This window comes from Emydura macquarii, unplaced genomic scaffold (genome assembly GCF_026122565.2).
Source record: "Emydura macquarii macquarii isolate MOO-44397 ecotype Brisbane River unplaced genomic scaffold, CSIRO-AGI_Emac_v2 contig_587, whole genome shotgun sequence".
In the NCBI taxonomy this organism is placed as follows: Eukaryota; Metazoa; Chordata; order Testudines; family Chelidae; genus Emydura; species Emydura macquarii.
In genome coordinates this window covers 5,411,303-5,427,777 of record NW_027130724.1, presented here as the reverse complement: position 1 = coordinate 5,427,777, position 16,475 = coordinate 5,411,303, and the positions used below count along the sequence as shown (strand labels likewise).

General features: G+C 40.1%; 1 protein-coding gene across 1 annotated transcript in view; it reads right to left on the bottom strand.

Moving 5' to 3' along the window:
- The window catches only part of BRSK2 (BR serine/threonine kinase 2), a 390,934-nt gene extending 375,404 nt beyond the window's left edge, over positions 1-15,530 (bottom strand). The window contains exon 1 of the mRNA XM_067540389.1: positions 15,258-15,530. Coding sequence (XP_067396490.1) covers positions 15,258-15,351 — 94 coding nt within the window. The 5' untranslated portion in view covers positions 15,352-15,530. The remainder of the gene's footprint in view (positions 1-15,257) is intronic.
- Between the last annotated feature and the right edge of the window lie 945 nt (positions 15,531-16,475).

Here is a 16,475-nt window from a genome sequence, read left to right as displayed (position 1 = left end):
AGAGCTCTGCTTTGCTCTGGTGAATCTCAACTGGCATAAATGCCCCTTGAGAGGGAAATCCTGAAGCTTTTCAAACATGCTGGGGGCTGCAAAACATATATCACTTTTCACCTTTGGATCTTGCACTGAATACAACTCAGCCACATCTGAGGATCAGACCACATATGTTGCCTCTCTCCATATTTGCACCTTTATTGCTAACAACATCTTAGATTATTAAAAGTATAAAGAATTTTTAAAATTTAATTTACTTGTCATTCTTAATGATCTTTGTCTGCCTTTCCCATTAGTCGCATCAAGAACAATGAAAATCAATATATCCACTTTCACTTTTGTTTAGAGTCAATTTCACTTTCAGGCTCATGGTGAGTTTCAAACACCGCAGATGAAAATGTATTTGTTATTTTAAAACAACTACTTTAATCAGAATTGTTTTTTCAAAAAAAAAAAAATGGTGGAAATCATTATATCTATTGGTCTTGGGGTTTATAAAAACTTGTTCTTAGAAAATTTCAAATTTGGGCCATATTTACGTTGCTCATGTCCCTTTTAAGTATATTATATCTGTAGCTAATGTATCATTTTGGCATTTATTATTAATTCTAAAAAACAAAGGAAAGTGGCCAAGTTCATTCCTGGTATAGCTTCAAATATTCCAGTGTAATTACATCAGGGATGAATTTTGCTCACCATCCCACAAACAGAGTTAAACTACTGCTGCATTCTATTTCCTACATAGCCATTTCTGATCTCCTATTTTTGTTTCTATGTGTAGAGTCATCACAAGGCCAACTCATCACTTAATCCCTCAAAATAGGCTTTAAGTAGTACCTGGGCTTTGTGCTTGCACAGGAGTGAATTTCACCCCTAGGGTGTTAATGGGAAAGAAGGGCCATCACGCCTCTTCTCCCATTATCAAAAATACTGCTCCAGTCATAAAGCTGCTGTGTAACCACCATTAACATCTACAATATAGCCTTTTGAGGTCACCCTTTATAAAAATTCTTGGATATTTCAATTTTCTCAAGTTTATCATCAGCCCCTTCAGAAATTCCTACGTTCCTAACAATTCAGCCAGCCTTTAAAAAAAAAACCCCACCAGCCTCTCCACCCACCTCGCTCCCACCCAATCCCTTTGCCAGTGACGTTTCTGGAAGCCAAAGCCCACTGAAACAGAGTCTGGTAAGCCTCACTCTGCCAGATAAGCTTGTCACTTTTATAAAGTGACTGCTTTTATTAACCTGGATTCACTTTTATTCTCAGGTTTCTGGTGGCATTAAGTAGCAATTTAAAAATGCCAAGGTCTTTTTAAAGTTTTTCAACAGCCCATCAGAATCTCCAAACAGCATTCTCAGAACACCAGGGGGCTTTTGCCTATAGAAAAATGAAGCTTTTGCATTTTAACACTGCAGTATAATTCTATCAACTTTATAGGACCATAAATAATACTGACCGAGTTATAAATCCTTCATAAATAGAACACACAGCATCATATAAACATAGTTTATTCAGTGACATTTTGTTTTAGAGATCAGGGACAAATGTCCCTAAGGAAAGAAATGAAGGAAATCAATGGGGCCAGGAACTGTCAAATCAGGAACATCAAAGTAATTTCTCTAGTTTATGGGCTAACATAACTTCATCTTTAAATTGCAGCCATTGATATTTCTGCATTTGTGCTGTCAAAATTACCATCACCAAAAGGAGAGGCTGCAGGGACAGGGCAGGGAGACAGCAAGTTCACCTGGAAAAGAAAGATCCTCAGCTGGTGTAAACCACTGGAGCTATGACTATTAACACCAGTCAAGAGATTGGACCATTGGGGCTAAAAAGCAAAGCTAACCCATTAACTGCAATAATATTTATTACATTTCCACAGTGCTTTGTATGTTCAAATCACTAATAATAATTAATCCCCACAACATCGCTCTGAAATAGTTAGGTAAATATTATCTCAATTTTACAGGTGGGGAAACCAAGAAAAAAAGAAAAAATAACTTGCCTACGGCCACAATGAGTCAGTAGCACAGCCAGAGTTTGAACTCTGAAACCTTCTAACTCCCAACTATATATTGGTTCTGCCAGACCATACAGCCTTCCCGCTGTGGGACAAGAGAAAAGTAGAACCTGCTCTGCACCAATGCCATCGCTGCCCTCCCACAGTTACCTAAAATAAAATAAAATCCTGTGTGTATAGTGTCACAAGACAATTGCAATAGCTCTTTTAGCAATTCCATCCTGTGAGATGCTGAATGCCCTCCATAGATCCCTTAACTCAATTGGAGTTTGAGAGCATAGGGCATCTTGAAGGAGACACTCAGAATGTTGCTGGACCAGGCATAAAGTTTGGTATTATTCAGTTTAGAAAAAGAAACAGTACATCTCTCTCTCCTTGGTGCATATCTGTAATGTTTGGCCAGTCCACGCTAGAATTTTTACACTAGACTGCTGTGTGACTTGGAAGTCCCTTCACCTCTCCGAGCCCCATTTTCCCAATCTGTAAAATAGGGATAATGATACTTCACTCAGTTACGATCTATGATGGAAAAAGCCATATAAGAGCCACCTATTATTTTATGGAAGAAGGTTGTGGGGGATAAACTCCCCCAATGGTAGCAATGGTGGAAGGAGTAGTAATGCCATGGTTCAGGTAACCGCTGGCACTTTTGCCACAGTATCATCTAGGCTTGCTCAGAACAATGTTAGTCGGTATGGTTGTGAGAATAACAATGCCCTATCCACAGCAGTGCTTCCACTATTGCTACCACTCGAGAAGCTGTAATGTTGCTTGATCAACAGCTGGCAATTTCATAAAAATGTCTAGTTCAGACTTGTCAGGAGGCTTCATTGTAGAGGAAGTGCGATAGAATATTGTAACAGCAATTCTTTTATAGTAGTTGAGCACAGACTGACATTAAGTGCATGCATCTGCTTTGGGGGCATGGAAGGACATCAACCTCTTGATACTTAGAAAAATGTTCTGACCATATTTTCACTCTAAACTGAATTATTCTACAACATCAGTTTATTCTGTGCTCTTAATTTGCTCAGTTCTTCACTGAAGAAGAAACAAGATGCAAATCTGGGCTTCTCTTAACTAGAACACGGCCAAAAGCCTTTGTCTCATGTCACCAAAAATGCTTTTATGGGCCAAATTCTTCTCTCATAAACTGTTCTGAGCCCCTTAGTCTCTGTAGGGTTGCACTGGTGTAACTGAGAAAAGAATTTGGCCTTAAAACATTGCCCAGTCAATCAGTGACAAAGATGCAATTGCACAAATACAAGTTGTGAAATAAGCTACAGAAACCAGAAACTCTGGGCCAAATCTCCCACTGGTATAAATCAGCACTGATTTCAAAGGCACTTCCCTGATTTACAATGGCTAAGGATCTGGCCCATTTTATTTATTTATTTTAATATTTGGATTTAAACTATGCTTTGGAAAGCAAATGAGAGGAATCCCGTTTACAGCTGCTATGCACTGCAGAGCATAAGGATTCCCAAAAGCTATGCAACTCATGCCCATGCCTTTCCAGCAAACAAATGCCTGTGTTTAACAGGGCTGTGGCGCTTGTGTCATTGCCAAGTCTGAATATAATGCTCAGCTTTGTCTCTGGTGACCATTATTACACAGACATGCATAGAGCACACAGAGAGAGAGAGAGATCTCAATCTTCTTTCATGGCCTTGTGCAGGAAATGCCTACTGAAGATAAATGACACTGTACCCAAACATAGGCATGGTGAAAGCACAGAAAAAGCTGCCTTCCTTCCCACTTCCCCCATGACTGAGACTCAGGGCTTGTCTACATGATGCATTAGTCTGCCCTAGAGAAGTGTAAATTCTAGTGGGCACTAACATGTTGCTCACTAACTGGCCTGTGTGAACTCTGTTAGTGCGTACGAGAAATTCATTAGTGTGCATTAATGTTGTCCCGTCACACAGGGCTACATTCAGACATGCTAGGGAATTTTTAGAGCACACTAGCAGGGCCAACAAAGGCCAGTTAATGCACAACATACTAGTACACACTAGAATTTGCACCCCTCTAGTGCAGACTAGTGCATCATGTAAGCCAGCCCTCAGTTCGCAAACTTACAGGCCTGGCCACCATTCTACCTGCTTTGTACTTCTCTGGCATCACTAAGCAGGAAGAAATCCAGCTTAACAGGTTGTTTAGAGATTCCTCAAGCATTGGGGAATCCCCATGTGGCTCTATGCCACTCTTTCTTCCCAGATCTGGCACATGGAGTATGACCAGGGTGAGGGGGAGTTCCTAAAAAGAGTTGCTGCAATAGTCCCAATTTGCCAAAATAGCTCCTTGTGGCCTTTGTAACCAGTTGCAATTTAGAGCAGCTATACTATTTAGTACAGTGTTAGCTGTATTAATTATTTGTATTATTACAGAATGAAGAGGTCCCAACTGAGAACAGGGCTTTACTATGTTAGGCACTGTACATACACATAGCAAGAGACAATCCCTATCAGAAGAGTTTAAGACAATCAAAGAGTGGGAGAAGAAACAAAGACACAGAGGTGAAGTGACTTGTCCAGGGTCACACAATAGGTCAGTATTTGAGCTGGCAATAGAACCCAAGATTCCCGTCAGTGCACTGCCCTATCCCCTGGACCACACACTGGATTATCTCTCTAATCTCTCTTAGACTGGATCCTTGCTCTCTGCAAGTTTCTACTTTGTAGAGAGGATTCCGTGGGGCTAGATGACATAAGAACGTAAGAACAGCCATACTGGGTCAAACCAATGGTCCATCTAACCCAGCATCCTCTCTTCCAACAGTGGCCAATGCCAAGTGCTTCAGGGAATGAACAGAAAAGATAATCATCGAGTGATCCATCCTGTCATTCATTCCCAGCTTCTGGCAAACAGCAATCCCTGCCCATCTGGCTAATAGCCATTGATGGACCTCTCTTCCATGAGCTTATCTAGTTCTTTTATGAACCCCATTATAGTTTTGGCCTTCACAACATCCTCTGCAAAGGAGTTCCAGAGGTTGACTGTGCATAGTGTGAAGAAATACTTCCTTATGTTCATTTTAAACCTGCTGCCTATTCATTTCATTTGGTGAAATGAAAGGTTGCACCTGAACGTCATCTAAAGATTCTAGAGAAGTCTTTCTTCTTTAGGTCTTCATTAGCTTTGCTGTGTGAAGCAGCTGTAATGGAAAAAGCCAAACATAATTCCACCTCCTACTCCATTCCCCCAGGAGTACATAGACTTGAGAGCAATGAACCTCGCACATCGCACAACTTTCCAGTTCAATGAGGTAACACTACCCCAGGGGTGAAAAAACATCAGTACAACAAGTGCAAGAGGAAAAAGAAGGATCAATTTGGTTCCCACTGAAGTTAGTAGCAAAGCATCCCAAATTTAATGGAAGCAGAATTAGGCCTTCAGTGAAAACCAAGTACTTAGGATCCCATTGCTTACAAGGGATGAATGAACCTCAGATGAAAATATTGGGAAAGGTGAAGAACACTAGTTTGGTAAACTCATAGGGCCAAATGTATTTTTCAGTGGGTTTACCTCAGGGATAAGTTTGACCCATGGGTTGCAAATGGCCAATACACTGCCTGTGAGCAATGTACGCCCTACCTGGAAGGTTTAAGCAGGCCACAAGCCCTGTGCTGGCCTCTTGCACAGTAGTCATTTTCACCCCATAAAAGCCTGGAAGCTGAAGTAATCTTTTCCTTGCTGCTTATACTTTTTTACTATTATTATTTTATTTAACTACAATGCACTGCTGCTCTTAAGTGGAGTCATGTGCCAATACACAGCAATTTTAATTGGTTAGGATGTTTTGAAGGAAGCTTTCTCTGGACCAAGTAACAAAATATGTTTCCTCCCCGGTTATCTCTCAGACATAATTATGATTCATAAGTGGCCTGTGTATTGATGCCAATAGGCAGAGCTGGTATGTGGGAGGTCCAAATTCAGAAGTGTCCTTGAGACTTTTCCCACTGGTGAAGCTGATGAAGCTCTGACTGATATTGGAGGTGATACCATCAGACTTGGCAAGGCCATGGGAAAGTAAGAGAGCAATGGCCATGCTATTTTCTCAGAATTGTGGCTGCAGCCCTCCTCCCCAACTGTTTTTTTATTGTACATTATCAACAGTGTACCTGTGTAAAAATACATCTATATTGCTGGACATACATTGAATGAGGGAGAGGAATCGGATGAAAGAAGAGACGAAGCTGTAGAATCTAATCTAGAGTTCCCCTTGGGTCAAAATTAAGGCCCATCACAGAAAGATAGCATCACTCTCCAGTCAAAGCACCCAAGTCCATCTCCTGGCAAATCAGGATATACAGGGCTAGCAGTAGATTTCTCAGTGCCTATCAAAAGTAGGACATTTGTGGACCAGTCCAGCTCACTACCCAGACCTAAGACCAGCTCCTCCATAATTTGTACGTTGGCTAGAGGACTGAGTTTATGGCCAGTGAAGCCCTATGCAACCACACAGGAATGACCCTGTGGAAACAATGCCTGTTAATACGTTTGTAAAACATTACTGAAAACACACAACCACAGAGATATTTTTTGTCTCCCCAGAAAGCTTGTACTGCAAAACAGTGGTGAAACAAATCACAAGAGCCTCAGGAAACAGAGAGCACGTTGTTGATAAATTGTGCAGGCAGCTAGAAAAGCACTTACTGAATGGATGCCTTAAAATAATTTTCCGACAACCTCCAAAAAGTTAAAAAAAAAAAAAAAAAAAAAAAAAAAAAGTCAGACACGTCACTTCAAACACAATCATACCTATAATCCCAATATATAGCTTTGGACTGTATAAAAAAATAAAATAACACAAGTGCACACAGAGCCACTTTATTAGACATTGTTTTGCCACCAACCCAACCACTATCTCTAAAGATAGAAATCTTGGAATATAGATGGTAACAGCAAAAATCCCCTTCAAGTTAATCATTAGAATGCAAGCTACCAGACTCCTTCATTATCAAACCAGCGATTAACCAGGCAACAGATTCCGCTCTGATTTCTTATCTATCATTTGCCTATAGGTAATTGTACCGCGAATGATCCCACAAAAACTTAAAATAAGGATTTAAAAGTGAAATACAAAGCTATTGAAGCTTTTTCTCTAGACCCGTGCAATAATCTTTATTTAAAGATGCCACATCCGTAACAGTATGATCCAGATCCTGAAGTAAGGAATTCGTGTTGCACCTTGGGGTGGGTGTGTATGTAAAAAGGTGACTTTAAGGCATCTTTGTGCTTCCCCAATCTTAGGTTCAGGTGCAGGACTGGTCCTAGTGTAATTCAGCACAGCCTCAGGGCTACTCTAATTTATGTTGGCTGGCAATGGCCCAGAAGCCTTTGTGGCAACTGGGGATCAATCAGATGTGAGGGAGCACAAGCTATACGTCCTTTTCCCAAACCATGATTTTATATATTGACAGCTGGAGGTGATCCTTTAAGGAGCTGCTGTGGTGGCGCTATACTACTTAAACATCCCCCTACAGTAAGAGAAGCATCCAATGGCTGGCTTGGCTAACTGTAGGGATGCTTTCTGCCAGAGAAGTGCAAATCTGCCCCATTCTACATAAGAATCATGCCCTGTACTTAGCTTATAAATATAAACATACTGTAATTTTTATTTCCTCCTCCACTCACCATTCTGCGTTTCCCCTTTAAAAAAAACCCATCAGCATCAGAACAGGACATATTATTTTGTGGCTTGCTCTGTGATATTATCAGCTGTTGCAGGAAAAAATTCAGGATCCTGAACTTGGTGCATATGTGAAGAGGGAATTCATTTTCAAATATTTTGTTTTAAAAAATTAAATTATATTGTAAGTTATTTCAGAAAGAAATTGTATCTTCCTATTAATTTGTACAGTACCTAGCACAAAAGGGTCTTTGGGTGCTAAAGTAACATAAAGAACACTAAATAATAATACGTAATAATATTTGGAACTCTCTCTATATGTAGTGTGCTCTGTTAGAGTGTAATTCATCACTATGCAGAGGGCCAGCCCAAGTCCTATATTCAAGTTAATATTCACTTAAACCCTATTTTGAGGAATTAAGTAAGACTTTGGTAGTGCATCTAGGCTTCTGCACAGGCACGAATTTCACCCATAGTGATTTGGGTATGTAAACAGACTTAAAATAAAAACAAATAAAACTTTTGCAGCTCATCACTATGTAAGTCATATATACTGTTCATGATACAAGCCAACGGAGCTGGGTGAATAATGTAAAAATGTTCTGTGAATATTCACTTGAATTTTTAAGTGAATTTGATTTGATCATATTTGTGACCTTTTTGTGTTTGTTTTATGCAAACATTGGATCATTTGAGTCCGACTTGTACAAATCTTTGTGGGAAACAAATCTTGAAACTGTGTGCATGAAACCAAATTTTAAGTTGGCATATGCAAATATTCATGATGGAAATGCTTGCACACTCATCTAAGCAGGGTACAGAACAGTAATGTGTAACATAACACAAACAAAATAAACAGTTTTATCATTTAATACTAACACTGCATTGTTTTAAACAAAAAACACACTCCTGATGGATTGTCCCACTATGACGTTTCTTGGAGGAGTAAAAAGTTCAATCCTTGCCTATTTATAATGGGTTTAATCCTGTTCCTACTGAAGTTAACTGAAAGGCGTATCTCGTATTGATTGACTGACTTCAGTGGAAGCAGGAGCAGAATCTACTCCTATAAATTGACTCAGCATTCAAAGAGCAGCACCTGCCTTGAGTTCACCTGTGTTCAAATCGTCATCCATGTTTTCCTCTCCTCTCATTTTGACTACTGTAAGCAAGTCCCAGCTCTCCTGTAGCACGTGCAGAATCTGCTGCCCACGGTCTCAAACATACAAAGAAATAACCTCAAAGGTCAAACAGCTACATTAGTTCCCCGTGCATTTCAGGATTCTATTCAAACTTAGCCTCCTCATTTTTAAAACTCTCAAGCAAACCTCTGTCTCTCTTCATTCCCTTCCTTAGTCCCTCTATTCACCTAGTAACTTACCCTTTTGTAATCTCAGTACTGTCAATGCACAGTATTTCCCCGTTTAGGACCAAATCCAGCGCCTGTGTAAATACTTCCTTTGATTTCAATGGGAGCTGGATCAGACCCCTATACCCTTTCAAATTTAATGTGAAAACCATTTTTTCCTCCTTTGCCCATATCACATCATTTCTCTTGCCTGGTTTTTGTTTTTTTGTTATTTTTATTATTATTATTATTATTTCAACAGTGCATCTATTATTTAAGTCTATAAAGCATTTAGTATTACAATTTGTGTGAAAGATTCTACAAGAAATAGACATATTTTATGCTGCAAAAAGAGCTTCAGGATGTTGAGAACTCCAGAACATTCACTGGCTGGTAAGGACATCATACTATACAAAAGCAGTTGTAAGGACACATTTAAAATACTACATTGGTTCTTCCAATGGAGCCACAAGTTGTCTGTAGATCAGAAATAATTTACTTTCAGAGATAAATTCCACTGAGAAATGTTTTTAATTTCTCCAACCTCTCTCATCATTCTAATGTATGGTCTTCCCCACTTTAGTGACACTAAATGTCATTAGAGTGGTGATGGGAAGTAGGAAGCTGCTTGAGCAATGTGAAAACTGTATTTCTGGAACTGTCATTTCTGCAGCACCTCGTGATGTCTGAGATTTAGATATAAAAATAGTCATATAAGCCCACTTGTTGAGATTCAGATATGCTGTCAAACAACTCTTGGGCAAAAGACTAGCTGTCTCTTTAAAAATCCATGATGAGCCTGCCTCTATTCCCACTGAATTCAATGGTAGTTTTGCAACTAATTTTGTTGGAAACAAGAATGACATAAGGCATTGATTTGGCAATGTGCTTTGTGCAGTCAGACCCCTGTGCCCATGCAGAGCATATAGGAGTCTACTTGCATGTAGCTCATTGCAGGATCAGGGCCTAAACTTAGATCTCTTCTACCTATCATTTGCACTAAATTCGGCAAAGAGGTGTTTGCTAGAATAGCTTTAAGGCACAACTTTCAAAAGGCCTGTTTTTCAGATCTACTTAACATGGTGGCACCCGTTTCAATCAGAGCTGTAGAGCCCCAGCACCTCTGAAAATCAGACTGGAGGTATCTCATGTTGGGCACCCAAAGACTGAGTTACTGAAAATCAGTGGCAGCTTTTTTTAAATTCTGCCTTTTCCACCTCCTTTTCATCCTCCTTTCCATCCATATTTAACACAGAGGGTCCAGACAAATGACTGATTCTGATGTCAACATATCTTGGCAACATTCATTAAAACTTGTGCTTGTAAAACCTCCATAGCCTAAGAAACTGTTCCCAGTATTATACTTCTGATTGTGTGATTACTAATTACTAATCATTTCTTAAGTGAGAGATATTCTAACAGGTTATCACTGAAAGGTATACAGATTCAGATAAGACTTGTTGCTATCAAGATAGCCTCTCTAATTAAATACCAAGTGAGAAATTTATTTAAAAATGTTAAATGGAACTTGCATGTACTTGGGAAAAACAGGTCTGAATGGAAACTTCAAATGATTTACATGTCTCTGGCCAAATCCTCAGCTGGTGTAAGTCAGGGTCACCAAATTCAATGGAACTGTGCCAGTTTACACCATCTGTGGGTCTGTCTCCTAGAGTTTATAAACTATTCATGAGAGTCTGGATAGCACTGATGATACATACTTTTATAAAATCAGAAGGAGCGGCAGGATCATGATTCTATAGCTATATAGCTCAATATCATACCAGTATATGACTGATTACTGGCTGTTATATGTACTGTGTTATATGTACAAATGGTTGTACTTTATATACGACAGAGTGCACCTTCTCAATACAGAAGGCTGATCATGCAAGCTCTTCAAATGCAGAACTGCCATTGGCTTCAGTTGGAATTCTGTGTATGGAATGCCTGCAGAATTAGACTGCAATATTAGAGAAGTTGTGTGAGTGATAAAAAATGGATTTGCAATGTTATGCTCTTTGCTTTCAAAGAAATTTGATCAAAGACTAAACTCCCAACACAGGACAGTGTTGCTTTGCTTGCAGAGAAAGAAGCATTTCAGAAATGTTAAATGTGCTGTCATTTGGTGCCAGGGCAAACAAACAAAAATAATACTGAAGTCTGTAAGTTGGCCTTTAAATGAAAATACAGAAAGATCCACTGAAATGCAGAAGAACTTAGCAAGAAATACTTCAGTTCCTCATCTCTTCCTTCACTAATAAAAATTCTCTACAGTCAGAGTTATTATAGAGGTTTTCAGGGGGAAAACAGAGGTTAACAAGGGCAAAAGAAAACACACAAACAAAATATATTCCTGGAATTTAAAAGAAAGAAGTGGAAGGAATACATGAAAAGGCGATTTCACACAGAATTAGTGGCAAATGGAGAGGGTCTCTGTTTAATCTTAATAATAAACCTGAATCTCTGCTTAGTGTTCACTTCTGATCTGTTTTCTAAGCATAATATCTCCTGATATGTTATTGTAACACAAAGCACATCCTTTTTGCTCATTACTGTTAATTACACTGAAAAACTCCTATAATTAACTGTAGTACAGTATAATTCAATGAAATTTACATAAACCAGCCCCTCCAAACACCTTTATATATCATTTATTGTCCTCTTTTACAATGATGTTTTCTTATAATAAAATGTTATGAGTATGGTAATTAAATTATTACACTGCTTCTTATATTCCTGTTCCCCCCTCCTAATACAGATTCCAGTTGCTGGGAACAATGGCACTGATACTTTGAATTGAGCCTAATAGAACAACAAAAGGGTAACTGTCTTACTATAGCACTCTAAATTATTCACATATAGAATTCTTGTGGTGAATTATTAAGAATTTATTTTCTTAGCTGTTGTCCTACTCCCAGTATTATCAGAGTGCACACATTTTTCAGCATTGCGCTGCACCTTCCTTTCCTGCTTTCCAAACTAAGCGGCCCTAATCCTCTCTTTGTGACATTAGTCATTCTCAGAGAGCCTGGTGTCCCAGCCCTGTAGGCTCCTCAGGGCAGGCTTTGTCTATCCCTCTTTAAATCAGAATCAGCACGGTCTTTAGCTAGCATTTTAAACTGGATCTGAACACACAGCTCCATGTCAGTTTTGCCCACCCCTCCACTTCCCATTACCAGATGTCACCAGCTTCCACTGACATCACAGACACAGTATCAGGGCCTTTCTGCAGGAACTAGCAGGTTCTTGTTGGTAAACACTTCTCTTTTGCAAATATTGAGAAGGAAATCTGCTACAGCTACATGGAGGCTGAAACATGACATGTGGAATTCAGCTGAACATGAAAGCTCCCCTTTCATAGCACCCTTTGTAAGTCTGCCATGAACTGTAGCAGATTCTTTACTTGATGTCCTCCCTTATTGTTCTTCCTTTGATCTTAAGAATTATCCAATCTGAGAGGAGGGCAGGTGAGAGCTACTAAAAGGTTTGTATAACATTTAATATAACTGGGAGAGAAGCAAAAGCCACATATCTGAAATAACTTTAGAGTCAAGGATTCTTTCACTTAAAAGAAAAAAAGAGTGATATGAAGATCAATGAAGAACGGAAAGGACTTGGTATAATAGGATTATATATTTTCCTTCTGCTCGTAATTACGTTTTGCCAGTTTTTCTTTCAAAAGCCCCCCAGCAAAAACAAAAAACCACACACACACTCACAATCAAACAAGCCTTTACTTCCTAACCTTCCAAGCCAAACTCCATCAAATTCAACTGATGCAAAATGCAAAACGCAGTGGTCAATCAAGTCCTCACACTGCACTGTTGTCATCTCACAAAAATGCTGCAGGTTCCCCATTCATCCTCTAAGCTAGCAGGATGAGGGCTACATGCACACCTGCAATTCTGCACGTCCCCAAATCTGATTAGCACAGAAAATGCAGGAAGACCAGGAAGAATCTTTCCCATGTTTAACCATGTACGTTTAACACCAATTCAGATTTCACCTCAGTATATTAATATCAAGGGCAGATAAAGTAAGGAAGACAGAGGCTGGCATCAGCTACTTTTAAGCTTTATCCCTCCATCTTCCCTGAAACAATGCATATAATGTGGTTGTTATTTGCACACACATGCGTGCACAAAGCAGAGACCTGTCTCTACAGATTTGTGATAGTGTAAAATTGTAAAAGGCAACTTTCCCGCTAGTCCACTTGGTCACTTAACTGCAGAGCCCAAGAGCAACAGACCCCTAAAACACACACTGTCCCTCCTACCCTGCTGGCTGGCTGGTTGCCTGCCTGCCCCCTCACCCCCCGCCCCCCTCTAATCACTTAGGAGGAAGATAGGAAGATTAGCAAGGGGAAAAAAATTAACCAAAGCTGCAGATAACCCTTTAGGACCATAGTATCAGGCTACGTGATTTGAAGCATAAAGGTTAATGCAGATTTATTTGCAGGAATCTAAAATGCAATTATATTTTGGGGGTGAGGAACGGGTTGCTGAGAAGGTGAGGGAGAAAGAAATGGTGATGAAGATTGAAAATGAATTTGTATATCTAGTGTTGGTTTTCTGATCAGCTAGAATACCCAGCAAGAGATTAGCTATGGAAACAGGATACAGATTTATCACCAAGACACTGCAATTTTTTGGTGGGGTATTTTTATCATCTTCATCATCTTCAAATTCATCATCATCAGCATGGATTTTATGGAAACTACATCAGGAGAGATACGGGTTCACTCAGTAATATGAAGAATAAAGGTGATGACGAAAAAAATGATAGATACTTTCAGCAGTTGTAGTCTAAATAAATGGGGGAAAAATAAAATAAAAATCACTTTCATTTCAAGACAATGTCACCCTCATCCCATCCACATATCCCAATGGTTGCCATGGGGTTTGTGGAGAGGAGAAGAAGGAATGGGGGGGGGGTCATAATCAATCATCTCAGAAGAGCATTTCTCCTTACAGAGAAAGATCTGGATTTTGACTGTGTCCCTAAGAAAATTGCAGACTGCAGAGCTGCTGCCATGCAGGGCAGTGAAGAAACAGGCAGAGCAGAGGCAGCAGCTGGGGATGGAAACGCCTATTAAATCCTTTAGACAACAGATGGGCAAAGCTTGGCTGGGTTTTTAAAAAACACAATGCATCATGTTTTATTGTCCCACTATAATGAACAACACTTAACACCCACAAGCCCAAAGAAGCCCCCTACAGCTGATTCCACCACCGCTCCTTTCTAAATTACAACCTGGAGACTCAAACCACTTTTGGGGGTCTCCCAACCAAATCAATTTGCCAGAACCCATTGCTTATTGCACCTGTTACTAAAAAAGGACATAAAAATGGAAAAGGCTTTGGGTCTTTTTTTTTTTTTTTTTTTGGTAAATGTTCTTCCTTCCAAGTACTGCTCCCCTGCCCTTGAAGTAAATATAACATCCAGGCAGGCAACCAGCAAGTCCAAATCTTGAATGCATTTAGGAGATCTAATTATGTCACGTATGGCACAAGCACCTGCTCTCTGCTAATTCCCTGACTACGTTTCCTCTTAATATTTCTTACCATTGTTCCTTTCAGGAAAATCTGCTGGGGACCAGTTTCACAAACAGGGGTTTTTGAAAAATAAACAAATAGATAGATAGATAAAAACATCAAACAGCTAGAGTGAATTCTGCTGCTGACCACTTTTGTAAAAAAAAATTCAGACTATGCCACACAAAAACATACCAAACCCATTCATTCATATTTTCCAAACAACCACATCAGCCAGTGCCATAGACTGTTCTGTACATATTCTCTCCCACCAACTGCACCTTAAGGACTACACCCTTTTCAATCATGATGTCATGAAATACTGCTGGTAACTCCCCCGCCTTCCCACCACGTCCTTCTCCTCCTCCTCTCCAGTACACACAGTGCACCTCTCATTTCAATTTAATTTGATTAAAAAGAAGAGAAAGCAAAGTGGGGCAGTGAAGTAACCAACATGAAATTCACCAGCAGCAGAGCATCCCCGTTTTCCTCTGCATACACTTTGTCATTAGAACAACATGGGTTAGCAGGAGTGATGCACACAAGGCAACCTATGCTTTTAAAATAAACAAATAAATAAATAAAGGCAAAATCCATTAGAAATAGTCTCTCTACTGCAGTAGCAAAGGGAAAACCCGGCCCCTCACATCTCCCATCCCCATCAGCTCAGTAGCTGCTACAGCACCTTATCCCTAGCGCGGCTGCTGCAAAGGAACCCACCTGTCTGTCCTTTGCCCAAGGTTTTCTCCAAGCGATAGGGTCCAACATATTGTGCATGCTGAGCTCCGCTGCCTTCTTTCCCCGTTGATGTCATTTCTACCTAGCTCTATAATTCTGCGATGTGTGTGTGGCGGGGAGCTTGGGATTTCTCTCTCTTTAAATTCCCACTTTGCAACTGTGTAAGCAAAGCACCCTTTCTCCTTCCCTCTTTGCAGCTTTAGTCCACTTGGCTGCAGATTTTCTTTTCCTTTTCCGTCGCCTTCTCTCTTTCAGTCTGTCAGTGTGGGATGTTGATGGCCAGAGCAGCTATTACCAGTGTTCAAAGAGGGGGGAATCTAGGATCCAAGCCCAAGGAGCATGGTGCTGGTGATCACAGCTCCGCACGCCTTGTACTCACTAGGAGCTGTTCAAGGGAGAGCTAGAGCCTGCTACAGCAGCGGAAGAGCTGGGGCCCACAGTTCTGAGTGACATTACAGGCAGCCAATCCCCAGCAACATCTCAGTTTTCCCCCTCCTCCTCCTCCCACTACCTTTCCTTTTCCATCGGTATCAGCAGCACTTGCTGCCCCTGTCTGATAGAGTATCATATCAATGGCAATAGCAATAAACCTATGGGTATCCATCAGTCTATTGATAAGGAAAATAAAGATAATTAGGGATTATGTTATTTTAAAAATCATATGAACACACATATAAAATGATTTATCTAAATTATCCCCTATAAGGCATCTGCCACTGCAGTTCATCCACCAAAAGCTACATTAAAATAATGCTGAGGTTGTGGCATTATTTATAAGAGGAAAGAAATCTACCTTGGAAAACGAGCTTGTAAGATGTATGGATGCTGTTTCCATGGGAAGTATCTCTATTCTTTCTGTTCTCTAAGGAGTCTTTCAGAATCAATGACTATTATGAAAAACTGGGCCTGATCATGTTCCCAATGAGCTCACAGAAATTTGCTTTGGACTTCAATGAGAGCATGTAGGACTGGGGCCTTTAGATGTACAGACCAAAAACAAAACACACCCCTGCATAAGTGGTACCTTAGTGGTAATTACAACTGAAATGCCAAGGATGAAATGGACATGGAAACTTCAAGCTCTACAAGTGGTCTCTCTAGGACTGAGACACAAGGACAGGGCAATAGAGAGAAAGCTTGTACTGCTGCAGTCCATGATGTATCTGTTCTGCAAAGCAGTGCCCTGATTCAGCAAGGTAC